Consider the following 25,952-nt stretch of genomic DNA (forward strand, 5'->3'; position numbering starts at 1 on the left):
GTTTGATAAGTCACAAACTGACCTTTTACTTTGGTGTCATCTACAGCTTTGTATTCTGTGCTTTTGATTGCCAGTTCAACACCGTAGCCAGATAAAAGCATCTTTTGATGTTTTGGATCCTGCAGCAGTGAGAAGCAGGGTAATGGTTTAAATGTAGAACAGTGGAGAGTTTTATTTACATGCATAAAAGTCATCAACTGTATTGCAATCATCAACACTAGAGATAGTAAAGCTTGGCACCTTTAAGCATAGCACTGTCAGAGGATGCCACTCTTTCCAATAAACCAATTAGTCACATTTTTGCCCTGGTCAACTGTGACTGCTGTTATGAAAAGTGGAAAAGTCTAGAAGCAACAATGACGTAGCCACAACGCAGTGGGCTGAGTGCTGGTACACACACACACACACGTACACAAAATCAATAGTCTGTAACCACCAAGTTCCAAACTACATCTAGAATCTACATCAGGACAAGAAATATTTACAGCACACAAGCCTAAGATGACCATCCACAAGGCCAAGAGCTGACTGGAATGGAGTATGGTAGACACCATTTGCCATTTGCAAGTCAGGTCAACATTTTCAGGTCAATATCAACCAAAATCAGTGTCAAGTGATTTAAATATAGATGCAGTGTTCAGCCATCCGTATTCTTTTAACTATGCTGTGTTTATCTACATAGTCATAATCTGTCTGTAAATTTGTAAGGACTGTTCAATACTATAGACTATAGATTTTAAATCATTTTGTGAACAAAAAGCACATGGACCACCACATACAGCAACAGATTCACTGACATTCAACTCTGCACTAATGTCACCCACATTCAAAGCACTGCCTCAGTCTTTCACAGGCACAATCAGGATTTTCACACCTACACTCTGCTTTTTTTTCCAACACACATTGTAAAGAAAACCTTTTACTCCTTCAAAAGGCAACTTTATCACAGATAGATTTTGAGTTTTCAGTAAGGTTTTGAGGAATCTGTTAATGCTTCTCTTTAACTTTGGTGAGTAATGCAGTCTGTTCAGTCCATCATTTTGATGATTCTTGCTTTCATTAGCATTTCACTGATAATGCGTTATTGTTGTATCACTGCTATAGTGCTATTGTCCAAGTAAAGATCAAACAATGGAAGTCTATGGCACAGATACATAAGCTGTATTGGGCTCTGGCGGCACAGGCAATACTTGTCATTAGGATACATGTATTGTTGGTTTTCATCTTTTCATGGGTTTTTTGACAATAGAGAATATCACAAGCTTTATTCTTTCTAACAGATCACTTTTGTATGGAAAAACTAAAGATATTAGCAAATGTTGAATTACTGGATAACTTATTGCCTGAGAAGTCAATCAGTGGAATCACTGAAACATCACTATAAAATGGCTGTAAAAGCATTGCTACTCACCGCGACAAAATGACGCAACACATACATAAGTTTTCCCTCTTGAGCTTTCTCGGACAGTGCCTTATGAAAGGAGGTGAACTTCTTGGTTCCAATCTCAGCATAGAGGATCACAACTGGTACATCCGTTTTATTGATTCCTGGGTATGTGTGATCATTCTTGTACAAATATGGTTTTGGCCTGCAATTATTTGGAAACAGAGAGACATTTCAGAAATAAGATCATTTGTATCAAAACCATTTTACATTCATCATAGGCTAAATACAGTTAGTGAAAGCTGCAGGGATTACAATTTTAATAAGAAAATAACAAAGTAAACTTTTTATTTTGTTCTGCTCTACAGAATCAGTTTATCCACAAAAAGGAAGACAGAGGCATTTCATGTTACCTGCCTGCAGCTGCCTTCAGGAGTTTCTTGATGTCCTTGGTACTGCAGCTATGTTGACCATGGATAGAGACAAAGGCAGGGCAAGCCTCAGGCGGAGGCTCATCACTTGCTATCTGTTAAGAGCAGGAAGGAGAGAAATGTTCTGTAACACACTAGCTACAGCATGACACTAACACTGCCAGGATTTGGTGCTTTGTTCCCATAAGGGTTCTGCACATTAAAATGCATGTGATCACAGCAATGCGATGCAGTTTGGATAAAAGATACAACATGGCAACTAATTACAATAAGTGCGGCACTACATCCTCTCTCCTTAACCTAGGCCAAAGCTAATTAGTTAAATCTGAAACCTGATTGATTTATTCTCAGAACTCTCCAGCAATCATGACACCAATTTACACCGTGCAGCACAACACTTCATTTCACCTGCAAAAGGCCATTACTCATTCAAATATTTAACACATTTTTAAATGAGAGGACTTCGTCATTATTTATCATCACTGTGCATCACTGTCACCAAAATGAAATCTCTCCTTATCATTGCTGAGACCAAGACAATCAAAAGGCTATGGAAGTGTGAACATAAGAGTGCACTGAGACCACATAATGCAACTCTAAATTAAAGTCAAATTTAGTCTACAGTCAACTGAGTAGTATTCATTTAAAACTCATGTCATATAAAGATATGACCGTTTCAATAATCAGTGTGTTCCATTCACATATTTCCCCTCTTACAGTATGAACAGTAATTTACAGTAGAGACAAATATCTCAAGACAATAAACTGGTGTATAATAAGTTAAGAACTAATGCAGACATGAGAAATCTAAGTATCCATTAAAATACAGCCTTTCATTGCTCATATTTGCTAACTGTGCAAAAAAAAATTTTGGCCTCTGATGTTATGGACTCACATGAAATATCTTTTCCCTGTCATTCTCTGTCCTTCCCTCTCTTCTTTCAAACCATCATGTGTTTTTACACCACTTTCTCTGGCATGAGCAGGATGTCACCCTTCTCTGATGTCTGCCTGTTCCATAGTCAGGAACTGTGGTGCCTAAAACTTTCATATTGTATAAATGACTTTGAGAAACTTGCAAGCTGAATATGACAACGTGAGATAGGATGGACTAAAATGTCATATTCATCTGTTATCAGTTCTTCTCACATCCTGACAAGGCCAGATTTTTTTTTCTTTTATGTCTGAAAGTTTAGACAGAATATGGAATATTTTTGCAGAACCTGCAAGGACATAAGGATGCACAATGTGCATATTGATAAATGCATCTGAGAGTAATACAAAAAGCAGTCTAATTGATTTTCATCATAAACACTAACTTTGTTCATCACTGGATCAATAACATATAATAATCCTTACACATTTGAATTCTGTGAGAAACGACAGAAATACGCAGGTACTGTTGTGAGAAAATGACTTATCGATGTGTAGTATTTAACATAGTGCTTTCAGAATAATTACTGTTGTTAAAGGCTGTGCAAAAGTGATTGAATAAAACTTTAAATATTGGGGTAACCAGACAATTTAACTGCTCCTGACAAGACATGGACCATGCTCTCCTGTATGCCTCAGGCTGCCCATGAGAGGGTATTATCATAATCAAATCCATACCATTTTGATCACAACATACCTGCTGGGATGCATGAACAGCTGGTGAGTAGGACCGTAGAGCCAGAGCAAATTTGAGAAGATTAACTTGAAGATCTGTGAGGAACTGTCCAGCCTTCTTAATGATCAAGTTATAGTAGGAGCGCACAGACTCTGTAAGATACACGAGTCATGGTGTGATATTATTTAAAATCTGTTATTATTCATCTCCATGATTGAACTGAGAACTTGCTTGCAAACAACATACCTCCTTGCTTGTACACAGTAAGCTCTTTCACAGTGTCAACAAACTGCCAGAATTTCTCATTCCCATCTTCTCCAATGAACTCGCTGCACATAAGAAAATAGAAGTATGAGTCAGCATTGGTAAGTAACCACAGAATGTACCTATAGCCATTTTCTGACTGCCTGACCATATGAGAATTGTAGATTTTCCGGTAATAACTTTGCTCAACTTGTCTCCAGTCTTGGTTCCATAATGTCCACTGTGACGCATCACACAACCAGACCTTACTGGCAGAAGATTTAATTACAATCTTTTTTTTTTTCCCACACAACAACAGTCGAAGATCTTCTAAAGACCGCAAAAAGGGGTATTGGGGTAGGACTGAAACTGAAACAATAAGTCAACTAATTGGTTTATCAATCTGAAGAAAATCAGCAACTATTTTGATGAAAAAATAAACTATTGTCTAGTTGTAGTATCTAAAATGTGAGGATCCTCTGCTTTTCTTTGTTATACATTGTTGTGAATTGAATATGTTCAGATCTATCAGATTGTATCTTTCAGATTAGACACAGTGATGATGATAATAATCCTGATATCAAAATAGCTCCTAACAGTATTGCCAGCTCACACAGTTTTGGCTTAAAACAACCCCAAATTGAGTTTATGAATCTGAATTAAATTACAATCAGCCCCACCCCCACCAACCTCATTGGACAAGGGCTTCCCCTCCTCATAAATCCCGATTTAAGCACCGGTAGAGAATGCATTTGGGGGGGCTCGGACTCATGACCTCAATTGCAAAATCGTGGTCACGGCCCTGTTTATAGTAGATTTGTAATACCTTGTCTCCAGGAGAAAAGGAGTCATGTTCCACTTGGCTTTCAGACTGGCAGTGACTCCTTTGGGTGCTGATATGACATGATGTATGTTCAGCAGCAGCAGTAACAGCACAATAGCAGTCCTCATTATCTTCGTGTCATGAACCTACAGAGATCCGAGACCAGCGGGGTCAGTGCAGTTCCTCTGCCTTTTGAGAGGTGCCACTCAGTGCCACGTAGTTGCTGTAAGTTGTCATCACAAACACAACACCAGTGCATATTGACACATAAAAAACTCACAGATTAAATGTTGCGAAAGAAGCTGCATAAGAAAATCGCACCGAGCGGTTAGCTAGATGCTAACGTTAATTTACGTAAACTTTACGTAAACGTTCAGACTTAAGTTTACTGAAGGATACAGGTAAACAGCCTAGCCGTGATTTAAAACCTTATCACTACACTGGCGTGATTTAATTGACAAATATACACTTTTGCAACATACAAGCGTGTGTCTAGAAGTACCTAGCCGTTGATTTACGAGTTTCCAATAATATATAGCTCACCCCTTAGAGATGCTAGCTGCTTCCATACAAAGCAATAGGCTTCAGGTAGGTATTTTGAGGAGCTAACTTTCAACCCGTACAGCTAGCAAGCTGCCGGCGTATCGGGGTGCCTCGCGCTGACCGTTACTCACGTCTGAAACAATCTCGAAATAAAAAATAACAAATTGCGTGTAATTATTTTTAGGCACAGTTTTACACATTATTTCGTCGGACGCAGTGAGTAACAGTTGGTGTAAACCTTTATAAAACATGGTGGTAAAGGGCGAATTTATGCTGGCACGGCGGCAGACAGCTAAAGAGACAGACGCTGAAGCCCTAACGGTTTCCCACTAAATACTGGAGCGTGTTATGCGGGCCAACTTCCACAGGCAACTTCTGGATTTAAGTATATAAATACACTTTCAGTCCAAACAGATACTTTATATCCAACAATGCGAATGTGTTATATTAAAACAGATTAGGGTTTTATCAACATCTATTCTGAGATTTTATCAGTTTTGCTGGTTGGTCAATTAGTAAATTTGGTTTACCAAGAAAATGGTATAGTTTTTGATGCAGGTGACAGTTTGATGCAGTATCAGACAGGTCAGAGATGCTTTGAACGTTGTTACATTCGCTGCAGAATTTTTTTTGGTCTTCTACGCTGGTTTATATACAGCGGGAAAAAGGGCTTGCTGTATCCAGTATAAACACGACATTAGTCACAGGGTTAAAGAAGTATCTCTCAAAGTTTCACATCTAATTTACCTTATAATAGAAGTGTTGGAGATTACCTTTTTATTCTTGTTCTCACTGTGTTTAATTTCATTTACTTTGGACAAATATGCTGAATTTTACCAATAGGAAATTATGAACTAATATGCAAAGTGGTGTATTTGATGTGATGTGTCTTGTACTTAGTGGGATGTAATAACTGATCATTTTTCGTAAATTTCACATTGACAAATCTAAATGAACTGACTCCATAAAAAACACTATCATCATATTATGTGTCTGAATTCAAACAATGTGGCACCTTAATTAATGATGTTAAGAATCAAAAAGCAATTTTTTTTTTTAAATGAATATAAGTTAAGTTTAACTTTAAAATTTATTTTAATGGATGGACTTAATGGCTTGTAAAAAAGTTGCACATGCTTTTGTATTACTATTGTGCTGACAAAAAAGAAAAAAACTAGCGTGTCAGTGTAAAACTGTGTCACCACTTACTATATGTTTAATATTCCAATTTCTAATCCATACGGTCCCTTCAGTCTCTAAAGTAGGCAATCTTTCATTAGTTCCTTATTCTCTGGTGTTGCTTGGTAAGTTACTCCATCCACCCACTCCTGAAGTTTCCCTCCTTGATGACATCACCAGGATAATTTTACACAAACTTTGTAACGCTTCCCCCATAGCCACAGATGGCATTATACAACTGTTTTCTCAGGCTGAGTAGTACTTCCCACGAGTGCTTCCCACGACCGGTAAACTGATGCTCCTGAGTAAAATGGGTGGACTGTCCCTTTAAACCCAATTTTGGTATCACTTAGAGGGTCGTGTCAAGCTTTCGCCGCTTCATATCAGTTAAAACTGAGGGGATTTTGGCCTTTGGCCACCGGTGACATAAGTACTGATGAACTCATAACAGCATTTACAGCACTGCATAACTAAGTGCACAATTAGGATAATTAATGAAAGAAGTATTGGGATACTAATTAATACATTACAAATAAATTTTAATAAGTAGATTCGGATAGATAGATTGACTGATTGATTGGTTGATTGACCGATTGATAGTTTCTGTAGATGTTTGACTATAACCATTATCGCTGCAGAGAGCAGCTGTTTCACTGTCTTTCGAACGGATATTAGACATTAAATTGAGCCATTTAAATGGCTATATTCTTAACGCTGGCAACTGTAGGCTGTAAGCAGAGGCATTGTGCTATCTCTTTAATCCTCAAAGGGCACACTCGGATGAATGCGCTTCAAAAAGTTACAGCGGATTTGGTATTTATATGTGGTTAAATCTCCATGTTGTCTCAGCACAGTGTCCGTTTGGGCTTCTGAAGATTTACACTGTGTTGAAACAAGATTATGGGATGGACGGGACGGGATGGGATGTGGAGCTTTCCCAGCCCAACCACGACGAGAGCATAACGCATATTTGTCGGATCGGATGCAGCAGCATCCTCTCAAAAAGCCCTGCTTCAGCAGAGTCAGTCAGACCGCCTCTGAAACCCGTGAAGGATGCTGTGGGATGCTCCCGGAGGATCCAGCCCCACAGCAGCCCGAGCTGTGCGATATTCCTGCTGAAATAAGTCTATCGCCGAAATGAAACGCACTGCGACTTAGACTTGGATCAGCTCGAAAGAAAATATATAGCTTATATACATAAAACAAAACTAAAAACTCTCCTCGACTGCCTCAGTTTCAACTTGATCCCGGAGCATGGGAGTCGTCGGCACGGATGCAGCGCTACACCGGCTTCAGAAGTTGGACAGCCAAACATTTGAATGCCATGACTCTTGACTTTGGACGAGATTTCCAACGCAGTGCAGACGGCGTGAAATATAGAAACCATAAGGTGAACCTGACCTGTTGTCCGGATTATGTATCTCTGGAGGGTACTGTTTGATCAACACGAGGCGCTTAAATAAAACGTACATTTAGTCTATCTGAGGCATGTTGGAATATTGATCCCTGAAGGACCCATGGGTGTCACTTATTATTCACAGTAATGGAATGAAGACACTATCTTGATATGATGGATGATAGATCCAGTAAGCTCATCTTGGTTCCTATTCTAGCTGTCCTTTTTGTTATGATCGGTTATCAGTACATATGTCCTGCTGGCAGCAATTCGTGCCACTTTAAGACTGGTGAGAAATTAAGTGGGGTGAGCCTACTTTCCACCCCGTACCAGGACAGCGATGAATTCTACAGAGATCAAGACCTGGAAGATGACAGCCCTCCGAAACTGCCGTCGAAATTCAACTTCACCGAAAGAGACCTTGATAGACACGTGGAGTTCAACATCAAAGGGGACGACGTGATAGTGTTTCTGCACATCCAGAAGACCGGAGGAACCACTTTCGGGAGGCACTTGGTGAGGAATATTCGCTTGGAGCAGCCGTGCGACTGCAAACCCGGACAGAAGAAATGCACCTGTCACAGACCAGGGAAAGAGGAGTCCTGGCTCTTCTCCCGGTTCTCTACTGGATGGAGCTGCGGACTGCATGCAGACTGGACCGAGCTAACGAACTGTGTACCTGTTATTATGGATAAGAAGGAGGCCCAGAGGAATAAAAGGTACTCGTCCATGAGTGTCTGTGTGCGCGTGCGTGTGTCTTCTGTGAATAAATAGACGTCCAAAAATAAAGAAATAAAAATCTCTGTGGGCTCCATTAGGGTCACAGAGCATATGTGTGTTCATGCTGTGTGGCCTTAAAACCACTGGGGGCCCTTGATCCATTCCACATGTAACTTTAATTTTGAACTTATATAATTTTGCACAGACTACTGTCTTGAACCACAAAGTGAGCAGCGATGGAATGGGCACAGGATGGGATGAGTACTCACTGTCTCCTCCCAGGAGAGACTTACTATAGGTTTAATTAAGCCAGGAGATCACAAAACAAAAGTGCCACAATTTTCTATCCTCACTATATAGTCACAGATTAGACGTTTACTGCTAGCATCCACAAAGAAACCAAATTACACTTATTGTATGAAGACAAATTGTAACCAATTTCACAGCGATCAACTGATTCACATTTGAGGCAGGTGGGTGTGAACGCACTGGGCATAATGTGATGTGAGTATAAACTACTAAAATAGCGTTCAACACACACTTTTACTTTGCTTGACCCTCATATAAATTGCCTGCATTTGTTCACATCAGCCCTTCACAATGAACTTGTTCCTGTCCAGCTGTGCTGGTGCTGGTATTCTCCCTAACTGTGCAATTGACTAACTGTACTAAATCATTTACAGAACTCCTGTTTCACTGATCAAATGACATTTGATGGAGCACAGTCCAACTACTCTAGCACCCTGTGATGATTTCATTGTCACCAGATTAAAGCTGTAATGGCACCTATTGAGATTTGACAGACACGTTTATGAAAGCACATGTACAACCTGAATCCTTAAGGATAAGTTGAAGGGTGAGTGACTTGCTGAATTTTCATCCTTGGGTATCCATCTTTGTCATTAAAGATGTAAAAGTTGTGCTGTATCTTACTCAGATGTGACCCATACATCAGTACAGACCTCTCTCTTCATCCTCTGCCTTTGTGTCTTGGTGTGATGTGTCAGAGTCCCTCTGAGGTGTTCTTGTTGGCTGGCAGAACCAGTTCAATACTACTGTACCAGTCAACATCTTTGATGTCATTTTAGCTTGAGAGTTCAAATTAGTCCAAGATAAGATGTTTGTTTGGTAGATGAAGCAGTTTGAGAGGAAAATTACTCAATTTGAAATGCATTATCCAAGTTTTTTTCCCATTGTTATTGCAGCAGAAAGGACTGTGAATGTGCTAGTGCTAGTGCTTCATGTGATAGAGGGATAATTACTAGAGAGGGTGCACTGTAATGAACAAGTTACTGCATCAGCAATATATGTCTGTGTGTTTATTCTCAGCAGAGTAGAATGTATGTATTTTTCATTGCAGTCTGTGTTTCTGGAGTCACTGATTATTGTCTTCATTTGTATTACCGTTTAAGGTGTTCATTAACCTACCATTTTAAAAGTCTATTAGTCAGTTACACATCCTCAAAGATACTTGCACAAGTAAACACCAGATAGGAACAGCACAGACCAGATGTCTTGTCACACATGCTGGATTTTTGAGAAATGAACAATTTCCCTCTCTGTTCTGAAAAATACAATCATACGCTGAAGTACATGAGCACATGATTTATTTCTGCTGTACCAAGTGTTTCCTTTACTCGGGAAAGTGCTCACTGGATGCGACAGCTCTTCATTTCACAGCTGCAGCATCTATTCTGCACTTACAGTCCTCTCATCCCTTGTTCTTTTGTGGGCTCCCACAACATCTATTCTGAGATTATTGTGACTCGACCAAGACTGTTGGCAGACACACTATGTTAGACCCCCCCACTAACCGTCCACATTTACTAAGTGAGATGACTAAAAGCATTATGCAAATTTAATCTTCATAATCATTTTGTATATGAGTAATGCCTTAATTAAAATATATTTAATGGTATAAGGTCAAAATAAAAAAAGAACCCTTGCACGGTAATAATCCACTTGTTACAAAAATCTTTACTCCACCTAAGGGTTCAGTGGGGAATACCAGTAATATATCACTGCCAAATTCTGATGGCGTGCCCTTGTTATGTGGTTGAGAGCTTCTCAGATTGAGTGGTACTCTTTCCGCGGTCTGAGGCATTCACCTTGCCAGCTCTTGAGATGGCAGAAAGAGTCGGGGTGGGGCTGTGATGGCACTGCCTGCATGGCACTGTATGGCCTTTTCAGCTGGGCAGGGCGTGTAGCACGGTGAGCCAGCCGTGCGGCCCAGGAAAGGTCAGGCGTGTCAGACTGGATCAGTGTGCGTGTCCTGCAGCGTGGCTCCTCTGGAGTGTGCTGTCAGTCAGGGGAGAAGTGGAGCAGGCAGGCTGGCTCTCTTCAGGGGCTTTTTGGAGAAACATACCTCTAAGTGCTGTCCTCTTAAGTTGCTTTGTGGAAACCGTCATGATGTAATTATTTTCTGCTGAATGAATATGGCTTGTTGAGCAGGTTGTTTTCCTCCCAGGCTATTTCAGTGGCCTATACTGAGGAGTGCTGCTAAAATTATATTCTGATTGTTACATGTTCATTATCCCGCTGCTTGGTCTGGAGTAACTTGGATATATATTTTCAATATGACACTGTTCCACAAAACAAGGAGCTGATTGAAAATATACTTTTTACCAATGCACAAAGCAAGGTCTGAGTAAATCATGTCTTCAGAAGGGTAAAAGGGTATGGGTCAATATCAGAGAAATATTTTATGTTGCTTTACACTGAATTGAAAATTAGCTTATTCCATTTCTTCCTGCAATATTTTACCACCAGTTTCAATGCCTGTGCAGTCAGAAAGTGTGACTGAGATTAGAAAAAACAACAGCAACACAGCTTTATTGTTATGGCTGCAGGTCTGAGGTCATTATCAAACATACAGTTTAAAGTCTCTCATGAAGCATAGAGTATGCACTGTGAATAAATCAGCTGTGTTAGACTTAAGGTTGTCCAATTATCCATGTATAAATGTCTCTATTATCATGTTAGTTCAATAATCACAGAACTGTATAAGACCAGAAACCAGCCACATTCATTTTAACTTTGGGGTCCTCTCAAATCATCTTATCTGATAATTTTCCTAAAAAACATTTTAGGTATTATTCTACAGGACTGTAATTAATAGTGGAAGAGCCACATGAAGCCTTTATCACACATCAGAGACACTGAGAAGACGCATCTTCCATGTAGTGCAAGGTCACTCAGCCAGAACACAAAAACATTCATGCATGCACATTACCATTTATATGAAACAAAGAATCACGACTGGTGGTAGGAGCATGGGCAGGGAGGACTCCAGTGCAGACAAACAGACAGGCTGGTGCAGTGAAGTTATTTTAATAAGATAATCAAGAAGACCAGGTTTACAGGCTGTTTGGTGGGCAGACAGTCAGTCAGGCATGCAGGCAGATAACTCAGTACAGGTAGCAGGCAAGGTAACAGGAACAAGAGTCCACAGCATTAACAGCACAAAGGGGAAAAACACTGAGACATGAACAAACAATCTGGCAACAGACTGTGAGGAAAAGACCTGGGAGAAAATAAAGGAAATTAGGAACAGGTTCTAGTGATTAGGAATGGCAAACAGGTGAGCAGTGGACCTGGGAACAGGAAGAAAAGCCAGGAGACATCTGGTGGGCAGGTGGAGTATGTCTGGAGACTGAGGCAGAATGGCCAGCATAAACAAGGCTGAGACAGGAATCATTACACAAAGAGAGACTGCCTTTCCAGTCGAGGTGACACAGACTTCTACACAACACCCTGTTAGTGCTCAGACTGAGAGAGCCTGGTTTGTTTTTAAGTTACAATCTGATGGGGACGAGGGTAAACAAGTAACAACTAATTCTACTCATTTTTCCATATTTGTCTTCATAGCTACAATTATCCACAGCTGTTGTATAGTAGCAAATCAAAGCATTCACAGGCAGAATTAGTGTTGAACTGAACTGAATTTAGTTACTATTTCTCCTTATCCACTGTAGAAAGCAATGCACCAGTTTGGTGGAACACTTATGATGCAGATCTCTGATGAGTTCAAGCACAGTCCACAGCCAGTCCAATGCGCATGAATTTGTATTCGTTACAGAGATTCATTTTTATTTTTAGTTCATCAAAGGCTTGTTTTTACCTCCGTCATGAGGGTAGTGCTTTTTTCTTTGTTGCTGTTATGTCATGGGCCAAAGAAGTAATGATTCTGATTTGCATTGATTCTTTAATTCTATTGCACAAGGACAACTGTACACAGCAGCATGCCATGACCAGATCAAGAAGGGAAAAAAAACATTAATCACACAAGTTTAACAATACTTACAGCAATACTTTCACCATGTTTAAGTCTTATTCTATCCAATCACCTCTATCTAGTTAGATATGTAAATATTTGAATAAAAATGGATAAATGAAATGATCAATGAAAAGACACTACACATGTCAACAGTAAAACAATTGTAGAAATGATAAAAATGTAATAATATATATAATATAGCTTTGTGTGTATGATTGTGTGTTGTGATGCATATGTATATTAAATTATTCTGTATTCTTTGAGTAAAGCCAATAAGATGTGGAAATGTCCAGCTTTGATGGAAATTTGAAATATGCTCAAATGGAAATTCAGGATATTTGGTTGTTGTTGTTTGTTTGTTTGTTTAAAAATAATAAATGTAGTGCAGGGTGTGCAGCAGTCTCTGCAGTGTGCATACTTCTAATTTTCTAGTCAGTAGTTGTAAAAAAGCAAATCATCAATCCATGTTTCAGTGCATAAAGTTCCATTTCTAAACACATTTTGCCATCATGTATTATACGGTATTTGAGTTTGGGTAGAAAATTCAGAGACTTCAGTACATGTAGCTAAGGCAGCTCACACTGAATTAACATTTTATTTGTTAGTTCAAAAGCCCCTTCTTTTTTTTTCTTGTCTCATCAATTTTCTACTTATTTAGTACATTAATTTATGATTTGTTTAAAGACCATAGACTTCCACATGGAGATGTAAACAACATTCAGAGCAATGAAATGATACACTGAAGTGTTGGCCCTTTTCGGACAGTGTACAGCTTTTTCTCCCTTTTCATTTTATGTTGGTTCCTTTTAACTGTGGCCTCATGGTAATTTTATGCATATGCTGATGTTGCAGCTTTTATCAATTATAAAATCTTCATTAGCAACTTTCTTGTTGCTTATGCATAATGAATGCTCAGTTCAGAAGTACAAAGAGACCAAAGCTAAAACACAAGCAAAATATGGATGCTCTTCAATGCTATCGTTTGATGAAACAGAGAGAGATGCGTCCGATAAAGCAATGATAGAGGATGTCCTCTGCTGTGATTCTGGATGTTTAGATTACAGTGTCCTTGAGCTTTTTATGTTCCATGGACTATCTAAGAAACATGATGTCAAAGCTGTTTATATTGCACATAAGAGTAAAAAGACAGAGGAAAAGAACTATCATTTGTGATTATGATGAGTCTATTGCACTATTTTGTCTTGTCTTCTTTGTCTTTCATTAAATATTTGTTTGAGTGAAATGATGTCATCACTGGACTCTAGAAAACTGAGCATTTCACTGTTTTCTGATAACATAAAAACAAACTAAGTGATTGAGACAGGAGAATTGCAGCAACTCCCATGTTCTGCTCAGTAAAATTACTGTTTTTGACAATGGAGTCTGGAAGCATCATATCGGGATGTTTCTGGTTAAGCAACTTACTCTTACTCTGTATTAAAATGTCTATCTCTGTAGGGATCCTATCCATAATGTCACAATGACACTAACTAATAACTATTTAAGCATGTCACTGGCAAAAGCAAGCATTTTAGTGCATGTACTTTGACATGGACAATTGTCTGTTTGATTACATTATAGCAGCAGGTTGCAGTTGCCCAATATACCACTCTTACTCAATACTGCCACTAAAGATTTATGTCCCTGATCATCATTTACACCCAAAAAACAGAAAATAAAAAACTGTGTTATCGTTTAACAGTGCTTCTGCCTTGTGAACACAATGTCAGCAATACGTTTCAAATTTTAGAAATGGGGGAAGTCTTCGTGTTACTGTAAATTTGGCCTGAAAGATTCAAGGAAAATATATAATTGCATTTTTTGTTCATCAGAATTGCAGTTTATGCTGTGCATGTTAGGTGTCTAAATTAATAGATGCACATAAAATAATGCAGCTGTTGAATGATTTTTACTTTATATAGTCTTTTTTATTTTTTAATTTAATTCTGAATTCTTTATTTAGTTTACTTTCTTAATGACATATTTTACTGGAGGTTGCTGAGCTCAACAATTTTGGTTAATTATTAAACTAGATGTAGAACTGTGCATTCATTTAGGTGCAGGGCTACTTGGACATGTACTGCCCACAGCAACTGTCAGTGAGTCTCTTGGAAGATGAAGGAAAAGTCCTGTGTGTCTTATCAAGTCTGCAGTATTACTATTATCTGTGGCACTGCGCATCTATTATCTTGACTGATGATATGCCCTAATCCTTAACTGAATAACACTCCACATTATGTTTTCATTCCTAATAAGTGTTGCAAACATGGCTGCAATTAGTGTGGTCGTTACTATCTCTCACTGTATCTACTACCTACACCTGACATCTCCCTGAATCAGCATGTAGGAGGGAGTCATTACCAACCTGACCCAAATGATCTTGAGCACAGTGAGCCGTTGTATTTTACATTTTTCTAGCACTGACACATATTCTTCATATGTTAATTACATAGTATCTTGTCAGTTTGACTTCATGCAAATCATGTTATAGTTGTTTTCAATTTGCCAACTCTTACCTGAGGGTTAAAGTTTATTCCTGTCTTCAGATCAGAAAACGATTTCTTCCACAACGTCCATTGAGTACCTGTTCCATCATTAGATTGTATGATGTTCATTAGATGGAGTTTGCCCAGTTGTCACGCAATTATTACCTCTGAGCACTTAAAGGTATTGTATAACCATATTACTTCATAGTTTTTAGTTAAAATATCTCATCTGTATTTGTATTGTATTGGGAATGTGTTTTAGGGCTGTCGGTTGGCTGTGTAAAATGAGAGACAGTCACACAAATTTCAAACATTAAATACAGTACATTAATACTAGTAAAAATGGATTTAGACTTTTCCTCTGTGTACTCTGAAGCCTTCTGCCTAATCAGAAAGTAAAACTGCAAGACTTCAATGAGACACGGTGATGCAGCAGGGCAGTGGATGCCCTCTAGATACAGATGAACCTGAAGGAGGAAAGTTGAGCAGATTTACAGTTCTGGTCATATTTTTTAGATGTGGGAGGCAAAGTGCTCATCACAATGATGGGATGTTTATTATGTGTGGAGCTGAGCGTGCCCTTGCAGGCCTTGGAGTTCCAGGGCGCGTATATTGCTTTTCATGTGTCATTAATTCAAGTCGTCATCGCTGGCAGGCCTGAGCAGCAGTCCGGTTGGTTTGATAATTAAGTGTTACCTCTACAGAGAGTTCAACAAGCATACTCTAAGCACTTGTTCACCGTCTCGAAGAGGGAAATGAAACAGTTGAGTAAGCCTTTAAGTGTGATTCAAATTAGACAATGGCAAAGAAAATATGGAGTGCTACTTTTTAAAAGAGACTTTTACCACTTTCACCGCAGAGAGTCTAAGACTTAGTTAACAAGAGAATATTTTGCTGCAGATATTCCAGTACAGTAGTGAGGTTGAGAAGGAGAGGTGAGGCTCAACTTAAACTCCAATTACTCTTTTGTTTCACTCCATGCTTATCAGCCTTGCTTTCAAACGTGGCAGCTGGTTTAAAAAAAAAAAAAAAAACTATTACACACTACCTGCCCAGAACCAAACAGCAGACAGCGAGACACACAGTGGAGCATTTAGAAGCTAAAGAGCCAGATGTTTCCATGAAGATTTGGTAGAGACCAAACACGGAGCTGAAAGAGAATGAAAATTGGACTGAAATTTCTCTGGTGGCCAGAGACACAACTCAAAATGAATGCTGATGTGTGCAGGTTTAAATATACATTGTTTCAGCACTTTCAGGTTAAAAAAAGAGGAAAAAAAACAGGAAGTAATTCAAGAGTTCCATACTGCATGCTTTGAGGTTGATTTCAGAGAAATGGAATGACTTTGCATTCAAATTATGTGACAAACTTTAGAACCTAAGAGGTATGATAATCTTTGCCACTGACTAGAATCTCTGGGGTCTTCTCTGTAATTCTTATTTTATCACACAGTGCTTATCAGAGTAAAGATGTGTAGTACTTTGTGTGATTGTGAGCCCAGTTTTCAGAAGTTTTAATCACTTTCAGGAAGATTTTTTTCTCCTTTTTTTGGTAACATCTCTTCTATTGGGAGGGGGATTAGTGCCCCAGTTCTATGCAGAAATCTGCTGCTTGATACATGATGCACCAAACAGGGAGCCCCGAGTTGTCCTCATACATTATTGTTCAGTGCACATTGATTGAATAAATTAGCCCCTTATAGGCCTTTGCAATATTACCGTTTGGGAAATATGAAAAGTTTTGCATGTGTATGAGTTGTTATGAATATTTGTCTTTGTCCATTTAGCTTGGGACTGGTCGAGATGCAGGATGGATGGAGCTTACCGTCCTTCTCTAAAAGCCACTCTAGTTAATGAAAACCCTGCAACTCGCCAGAGCAGGCAGGCAGCTTCTCTGCTGCTGCTGTCAAATACTTGCTGGTCTGGCAAATATGAATCTCCAGTCGTCTGATTCAGCTCTTATACTGTGATTAAACATTTGGTCAAGTGGCTAGCCAGGATCCTTGTGCTCCAGTCACAGTTTTCTGGAAGCTGGCTTGGGAAGGCTTAGATCTTTCTGTGGGAAGAAATGGCCTTGTTGTATGGGGTGCTGCAATGTAGAGCAATCTTTATTTTTATGGCACAATTTCAGTTTTCTCACTTATGACACTGTGAAGATTCTGCTGTTTCTTAATTTGAACCATGCCATCACATGTGATAAATACCGTGTACTAATTCTGAACCGAGTGTCATCACAAACTCTCAGATCTCAGATGTGCTGTCATGGAGCTGAACTCCTACTTCCCAGTCAGCTTTTGATCCGTGTGAGATCACCCCCTAGACTGAAGTAAAAAGAAGACGAGCAAAGCACCTCATACTGATCTAGTTAAATGTAGTCATCAGTGTGATGAGAATGAGTCAGCTGGTGCAGCAATTCAAAGATTCTGTGTTTAACGTCCCCATGAGGCCTGTTTGGTGGCTGAGCCAGACAAGTACTCCTGTTATCAGAGGGGCAATTAACTTTGGCTCTGTTTTCCCTCTAATTGAGAAAAGAACATTATACTTCTGTACTATAAACAGTTCATAAAAAAGTAATTGTGCAAAACTTGAACAATTTTACCATAAATTCTTTAGTGTTTGTTGATCAGGAGCTGCCTGATCAGCAGGTTCATGAAAATTGCTTTGAAGGCTCTGGTTGTTGGCTTTATTCAACTGCTACAACTTTTGTGCTGTCTTACAAAAAAATAAAATTAAATTAAAAATTGGCTTTAGATTCACTCTTTTAACCAGTTTAACTTTCAGTGTCACACATTTTTAAAATGCAAGATTTGATATAACAGAAAAAAAATGTGTGCTTTAATGTTTTCACTTACTTTTTTGCATCAATTCCAATCACCGCAAGGAAGCAAAAAAAAGGAGCAAAGAAAAATGTTCACCAAATATGGCAGATCTGGTTAGCCTCCTTGTTAATTTGTAAGGGAGTTTTCTTGCCTGTGCGTGTGTGTTGCTCATACATGCTTCTTTACTTGACAGATTGACATATCAAACAGTGACATGAAAAATGTCAGCAGAGGTGCCTGGCTGTGTTATTTCTCAATTGAAACTTGTAATACCTGATGAGGAGACAGTGCCAGGAATAACCGCCTCCAGAGCTGTTTTATTATAACATCCTGGAGAAAGGTCATCTGTCCTTATCTGGGGCGAGCTTGTGACAGGTAACTTATACTGTGGGGAGGCTAGCTGAGGCTGCCTGCCTTCACACTGCTCACCCAATTTGGATTCAGTGGTTGACTGAGCACCTGGCACACTTAAAAAGTGTAAGCACAGGTAGAGTCACCTTCACATGGACTAATCTTGTGCTGCAAGAGTGCGCCAATCCAACATCCTCTGGAATGTATGTATGTAATAAAATAGTAATCCATAAAATATGTTCAATCAACAACATCTTTACTGCTAGTGTCCTCGGCATCTTCCCTGTGCTGCTGCATCAGTTAGATGTGCTGTGAGAAAGAGATTTGAATAATCTCACTGAACAGATTGCAGTCCAGATTGCCTCTTATTTTCCTGCATTTATAAATAGATGCTTGTTCCTGTTTTATTTTGCAAGATTATTATAGATATTTGATCAGCAATGCATATAATTAAGGACAGATAATTGTTCTCATTAATGTTCAGTGTATAATTTAATGCACTGTTTGGCCACTATGTGAAACAAAAGCCCCTTTGAATTACATAACAAAAGAACTTTAATTCAGGAATTCCCAACTATCTGTAATTATGTCTGACTAGACTATCATGCAATTGTTACATATTTTAATCTCTCCTATATTTTATAGAGACAGAAAGCATCAGATAGGGTGTGTTCTGTTGTATGTTATGGTGACTGAACAATAGTTAATTTCCCACAGGAAAATGATTCCCCTCCCTTTTGATCAATTTCTGTTCACACCCACCAACAATATTGCAGTATAAATTGGATCCCAGGCCACAGTATAATAAGTATGGATTGAAAATCTGTCCTAACAACAGTACGGCACTAGAGAGTAGAGTAACATCTTGCGGCATCAAAGGGTGCTGGTGTGGAACAAATAGCATTATGTCCCAGCACGTGTTGTGATACAGCACATCAACCTCATCATAGGAATGCGATGTCCCTCAATGTGAGTCAGTCCTCTCGAGGTGCCAGATGAATGGCTACAAAACAGAGCTTTAAATCCCACTCACAAATCCTGGGATCAGTTAACTTCTCATCAGTCCTCATTCTGCAATGGAGAATGGACTTTGCTTCATTCATCATTCTGTGCAAGCCTCTCCTCTCATGTTTTTGAATCTGAGCTGTGAATTTATTTACTTTCTCTTTGAGGTCGGTGAAAGGAAATTGTCCCAACACTGGAGGCATTTGCTTCACTTGTAATGCCAGGCATGTCTGTGAATCATAATAACTCACAGAGGGAGGACCAATATTAAATGTCTTTGAGTGCCTCATTTTGAACAGTACATATGAATTACCAGCAAATGGTTTTTTCCTCTCAATGCCATCAAGGAGCAGATAATGCGTTTGTTAAATATTTCAAGATGGAGAACAAACCCATACATATTAATGCAGCATGACATAAATTAGCATTGATTCTAGCTCTCACATACCTATAAAAGCCAGTATATTGAAAAAGCTGGGTGTGTTGAGCGCTTTCAGCACCAGCATGCAGAAGTCGCAGTTGCAGGGTTGTTTCAGGCCTGGGAATGCAATGCCGGGTGCCAACATGACTAATGGGTCTAACCTGGATCCCCTATCGACTTGCACAGAAATACTCAGGGATTGATTTGACTGCTTATGCCACTGCCATAATCTCCTCTTCAATGATACAGTTCCACGACTATTTGTAAAACTGCTGCTGCAGCCCTTTTTTTTTTAATGTCTGCCATCATCTCAAATTTGATCATGTAGGCTGCTCAGTGAGGAGCCATGTGTTGAGCCACTTTAAGTTTAACATACAGTGTCTCCTCTGCATTACAGGAATGGACAGATATATTCATTCTGTGGATATTTAGAGGGTTGTTGTGACCAAGGTTTATATGTTTAAGTATTTAGTTATTTTTATCGAAGTAACAATTAATAAAACATGCATTTAAAATATCCTAATGTGATGTGACACTACTTGATTTCCTGTATCCATCTGACCTCAAAGTTAAAAGGAAAGAAGCATTACAAAGCATTTAATTTAAAGAAAGAATTAAGGCAAAAGAAAGACGTTGAGTTGCAATTTTGAGTTGCAATTTTCCAGCTGCCCCATGTGACAACTTGCAGTAATTTCTGATGATGTTTTACTCTATTCTCTTAAATATCACAGGTTACTTCAGTTGTTCACAGAAAATCTTCAGCACTTACAGTATGAAAAGAGATTTTAAAAATGTTACACACAAATTATGTGCTTAAAATATGGCTCCACCAATCCTTTAACCCTCAAAGCAGAACTAACATTCAGCTGAAAATGAACATTCTTTATTTGTGATAACTGCTGGACTACAGTACAAAGATAAAACATGTCTTTGACAATGCATGCCATGTAAGCACGAGCAGTCACCGCAGCAAGCGCTCGCATGTGCTCGATCTACTGTATTTGTATTTACTGTGTTTCAGAGTGAGTCCTACAGCCATCTCTGCTCTCGCAAAGTGAAAGAGGAGAGAGCTGAGCTCCAAGCAGCTGTTCCAGCATAAGACTGTGGCCTTTCCATGTAGATGATTGATTCAGGTGCGGTGAGGAGGCAGAGGAGGGATCAGGCTCCGGGCTGTGTCCGTTAATCACACTGTATTACCACACAGGAGGCATTTATCACCAAACACCAAAGGCTTCAGTCCAGGGGGAACACTGAAACCAATCTCACCGCTTACATGCAATCCATCCAGGTCCACGAAAAGCAGCACTGCTGAGTGCTACCACATCCATTTTCTCTGTAAGAGGGGGATGTTCTAAAGAAAAAGTAAGAGGCAAAGAACAGAGAGGTTTAAAGAGACTTTAGGATAAGTCCTTGAAAAACCCTTTATATATATATATATATATATATATATATTTTTTTTTTTTTTTTTTTCATCTGTATGAATGAATGCAGATTTTATTGTACAGAGTAATCTAGATTGGCCAGCACATGGCCTTACTGGACTGGTTTGTGGAAAAAGTTGAGATTTGACATTTATTTCAACTCTCCTTCACTGCTCAACATAACATTCTCCCTGACAATCGGCCCCCAGGATCCTCATGTACAGGCTGTGCTACCCACTAACATCTGACTTTAGCCATTCTAATGGATTTCCCAGTGGGAAGGTTGGGTATAAATTGCCGCTGGGGCTTTTCTTTTTTCCTGAGTGAAAGCAAAAGCTTCAATTATTGATGTGCTGTTAAGCCATCATTTTGAACACTTTACTTTGGAACACAATTTAATGCCATTGTTACATGTGATGTTAGTTTGTCCTCAAGGATTATAAGTGCAAGATAACAGTCTTGACATTTACCATGACATGAATGAAAAGCATGACCGAGTGAGGTTATATGTCTGACTCCTGGTGTAATTGTTTAAAAGCAAAGGCACAGAACCACAGTCCTCTGGGACCTTTGCTCTGATGCTTGATAATTCAGAGCAAACAGATGCCACAGCTTTGATGAGCGGCTGTGTTTTGTCACGTTAAGAAGACAAACAACGTCTAATCGAGGGTAACCACTGCTGTTTTTAATTAACGCACCACACTTGCAATCACAGCAATAAACTTGTCTGCTGTGTCGTGTAGTGAAAGTAGATCAAAGTCAAAGCTGTCCCAGCAGTGTGCATTTGAGGTGAGCTTTTTGCTTCTTTTCTTTTTTTTTTTCAAAATGAGAGCTACAGGGAAATATGCAGCACAGCTTTTTTTTTTTTTTAATGTCGCCCAACATTTGGAGGCTTCAGCTCAGTGGAACAGTAGCAGAATGAAATTCTCCTCATCTATACAAGAGCGGTAGGTCATCTAGAAATTTGTATTCATTGCTGCAAATGGAAATGGAACAACCAAAGGGGGGTATCCTGCAGTATCCTGCAGTGCCAGCACCAGTTATTGAGGTGCAGCAGAGGGGAGAGAGTGACATTTAACTGTGTGAGGATGAGTGCCCTCTGACCAGCTTGAATGCAGCAGACGCCCCAGCTCATATAGAAACAGGCTTACAGTATCGCTGGTCTTTATAGGGGAACTGATGGGGAGCTGAGAGGAATGGGCCACAGAGCTGAGGGAGTTATTTCAGCTAGCCTCCACCTTGCCGCAGTCAGGGGAGACAAACAGGAAAATCAATACTCCCACTCAGGACAGTTCACTACAAGGGCCTCCCTCAGCGCCCCTGTCTGTCAGACTCAGTCCCTCAAGCGGGAAGGGATGGAACTGCTGACAAGGTGGGTGTCAGAGCACACCGATCACAATGTTAGGGAGGGAGAGAGAGAGAGAGAGAGAGTGAAGTCTTGTTCAGCACCACGGACAGCTCCAGAAAGCCAGCGACAAAGAACTCGGGCAAAATGTTGAGCCAATGCTTATCTGGCTCTTTTTGCTTCGCACCTTTAAAACACGTTCTGATTAAATGCATGAAATTAAGAGCATGTAATGGGCAGTTTGCCATGTGAAGATTCTTTCTGTGTGATTGGCATTAACAACAAAATTACTAAATAGCATTTGTGCGTTGTGACCTTTGAATTATCAGCTTCTTTCTGTACTCTGCTCTCATTTCCTGTCCTCTCTCTGCTGTCAGCAAACTACTGAAGAAATGAAACTCCGAAAGACATTAAAAAAAGGAATCACAATCAACATTAAAAACTTTGAAGCTCAGTATCACAGACACATCCCAATGGCAGATGGAGCATCATGAATCTAAGCACACAACTTGGCGTGCTCACTTTTTTTCATTCCCCCCCATCCATTCCAGTAATAGCCCTGTAAATGGGGAGTGGGTGGGAGACAGACCAACAGTCACGTTTATCCTGAGTATTTTCTGTGTATGTGTGTGTGCGTGTGTGTGTGGAGAATGAGGGGGACCATCAGTGAGTGCCAATGGTAATGAAGCCACCACTATAAATGGGTTAGTCATTCATGATTAACTGGCGTGTCATGCCTGAAGTAATTGCCTTAATTAGCTATTGAACAGGTTTCAGGGTTAATGGGACAACAGGTTGGCAGTGAACCTGATTTACTGTTGGAAGTTAATGATTTTACTCTCATCTTCCCCTCATTCCTCGAAATGATTTGATTAACAGCATGGGAGAAACAGATCCCCTTGTTTGTTAATACAAAATCAATTTCATGCCTGGCTGAGCTATCTCTGACAGTGTTTTTGTTGGGCGAGCAAGGTCTTCAGTCAGCCACTGGAGACAGGACAAACACACAGAGGCCAGTAGACAGTAAATCTGCCTCTCTGAGTGCAGTGCAGTCATGCTGTTTGGAAGCTGGCAGCACTCCCATCCTGCCCACAAATTTACCTCCACTAAGCTTTTCTGTCATGACTAGCAGCCAATCCAGTGTGTTTTCCCTGAGACTGTGTCAGAGCAATAAGCCTATGCGAGTAATTGGGAAGCAGGTACCGTAAAGTCTCCCCTGTGAGGCAAGATCAATGTGTTTGGAAGTGCGTTTCGTGTGAAATGCCAGAGGGGAGAAAGTGTAAAGACATTGTCCTCAAATCCTCATATGCCAAGGCCACTTAATTGGCAAAACCGCAGACCTTTATTGAGTGGAGGTCAAAATATAACAGCCTTTTTACTGTTAACCTCAATTTTTCTCACTGAAACCAGTTTAGACAAACAATTTGGCTCCGTTTCATTGTGGCATATTGTGCCTGCAGCATGGCTTGGGTATTTTGGCAGAGCTCACAAGCTGGTTTCAGAGCAGTTGCAGAAATATTACAGCCTTTAATTTTCTTTCCTACAGACTAGCATATGAATATCCCTGTTTGGAATAGGCTGGTATCTGCAGTATGCATCCTGGCAAACTAACAGTGATGTACCAAATCAGTTCACTTAGTCTCACTATTGTACAATTCACAATGAAAACTACAGTACATGGAAACACAGCTGCTCGTGCCAGCTGTATTGAAGTGTAAACCTCCTTGTTTTTTCCTCTGTGAGCCTTGAATATTATTGTAGTTAGGGTTGTGTCTTCCAAACACTTGAAGTGTCTCAACTATTTATGCAGGAGTTGTAGGGCTGCAACTAATGATCATTTTCATTTAATGCTACAAGAATTGGCCATCAATTAATCAATTAGCTTATTGGCAGGAAAATTAATTGGCAACTATTTGATAATCCATTCACTGTTGTCCAAAAATTCCATTGTTCCAGCAAAATGTGATGTTTTGTTGTCTAGTTCATATCATAGTGAAATGTATGTCTTTGGATTTTCATGAACTGCTGGTAGACACAGTAAGCTGTTTGATGATGTCATCTTGGGCATCAAGACATTGTTAAGGGCATTTTTCACTATTCACAAATGCGTGATCAATTAATCACAAAAATATTAAAATAATCATTGGCTGCAGCTCGATTTTCATTATTCATGAATCTGTGAATTATTTGTTTAGATCAATTGTTCAGTCTATAAAATGTCAGACAAAATGGTTCATAAATGATGTTATAAATTACCTAAAATGCACCACCCATAGTTTCCCGGAGTCCAAGATGGTTCACATGTCTTGTGTAATGCTAGGACCACAAATTTCCACCAATCTTTATCACTTTAAAAGAAAATAGCCTTTGCAGGTTTGACTGTTAGTTGAGGATGTCCATATTTTGCTGATACAACCCTAGTGCTTATAGATTAAAGGCACAGAGAGCAGTAAAATGCAGGGACATTTCTGCTGAGCTGCAAAAAAAAACCCCCAAAAACTTTGTGCTGCCCCATGGGAGTCATAAAGGTGCAGTAGAGTAAATGAAGTGTGAGCGTATTCCAGAGCTTTACCTGGGTTGGAAGCTGTCTCTATAAGGGAGATAAACAAGGGAGTAATATGGAAGACAAGGATTCCAACTTATGGTATCTCAAAGGAACTCAACCTCTAATTCAGTTCTGTGGTGTGCAGTGTCAGGAGGACAGCAACAAAGATTATTTCATGCCTCCTTCACAGTATCATATCTATCAGCAGGGCTGTTTGTTCAGCACTCTTGAACTGTTACGACTCAGACTTCGAGCAGATTTGCTTCACCAGAAATGAACTAGAGGTTTGCAGAGGTGACGTGCAGCATCATTGAAACAGCAGTTTGATGAAGAGGAGGGTTTTCCTCGTAGAGAAAGGATATAACCAGAGTTGTCAGTGTTCCCCTGTTGCTTCAAAAATGGCAAGTCCTGCATAAAGTTGTGATGATGATGCTGAAGAAGTTTCATCATCTGTGCAGCAGCGGCAAGAAGATCAAAAGCAAGTGAGCAACAAAGATATTACAAAGACATGTCATCTCCTTCTTTTTCTCTCTCACTCTCTCTCTTTGTTTCTTTCTCTTTGTGTCTCCTCCTGTCTTTGTCATCTCCCTGCAGCCCCCTGATCAGCCTGTCAGCGCTGCCGATGCTGTGCTCGTCGAGCAAGTCGTTGTACTCAAATTGTCAATGAAACTTTGTGTCTGTGAGCCAGTTAAGTAACTCAAAGTCCCACTCATCTGTCAGACACAGAAGTTACACTCTGCCTTCTGATAATAGTGAGACAGCAGCAGCTGTCTCTTCCACTATTCAGGATTAATTCATTGTGAAATATTTGATGTCTATTGAGCAGGTAGATCAGAGCAAATATTTGGATATACCTTGACCTAAAATATGATTGAACAGCCATGTTGGGGATTTGGTCATTAACTGATATTGATGAAACTTGCAGCACTACTCAGGTAACAGATATTAAGGAGTA

At 39.6% G+C, this 25,952-nt stretch overlaps 2 protein-coding genes across 5 annotated transcripts in view; one reads left to right on the top strand and one right to left on the bottom strand.

Annotated features, from left to right (window-relative positions):
• The window catches only part of uggt2 (UDP-glucose glycoprotein glucosyltransferase 2), a 35,126-nt gene extending 29,965 nt beyond the window's left edge, over nucleotides 1-5,161 (bottom strand). Inside the window, exons 1-7 of one of the 4 annotated variants that reach the window (XM_018673553.2) lie at nucleotides 5,034-5,161; nucleotides 4,494-4,636; nucleotides 3,671-3,753; nucleotides 3,446-3,576; nucleotides 1,798-1,910; nucleotides 1,412-1,589; nucleotides 23-119 (exon numbers count right to left, since the gene is read on the bottom strand). In XM_018673553.2, coding sequence (XP_018529069.1) covers nucleotides 23-119; nucleotides 1,412-1,589; nucleotides 1,798-1,910; nucleotides 3,446-3,576; nucleotides 3,671-3,753; nucleotides 4,494-4,618 — 727 coding nt within the window. In that variant the 5' untranslated portion in view covers nucleotides 4,619-4,636; nucleotides 5,034-5,161. Of the gene's footprint in view, nucleotides 1-22; nucleotides 120-1,411; nucleotides 1,590-1,797; nucleotides 1,911-3,445; nucleotides 3,577-3,670; nucleotides 3,754-4,493; nucleotides 4,714-5,033 lie in introns of all 4 variants that reach the window. The other 3 variants (XM_051071170.1, XM_018673557.2, XM_018673556.2) reach the window with 3 other exon arrangements.
• A 372-nt stretch (nucleotides 5,162-5,533) lies between these two features.
• hs6st3b (heparan sulfate 6-O-sulfotransferase 3b) overlaps nucleotides 5,534-25,952 on the top strand; it is a 58,051-nt gene continuing 37,632 nt past the window's right edge. Inside the window, exon 1 of the mRNA XM_018673559.2 lies at nucleotides 5,534-8,327. Within this exon, the coding sequence (XP_018529075.1) occupies nucleotides 7,780-8,327 (548 nt within the window). The 5' untranslated portion in view covers nucleotides 5,534-7,779. The remainder of the gene's footprint in view (nucleotides 8,328-25,952) is intronic.

The sequence above is a fragment of the Lates calcarifer genome, linkage group LG1, assembly GCF_001640805.2.
Source record: "Lates calcarifer isolate ASB-BC8 linkage group LG1, TLL_Latcal_v3, whole genome shotgun sequence".
NCBI classification, from domain to species: Eukaryota; Metazoa; Chordata; class Actinopteri; family Centropomidae; genus Lates; species Lates calcarifer.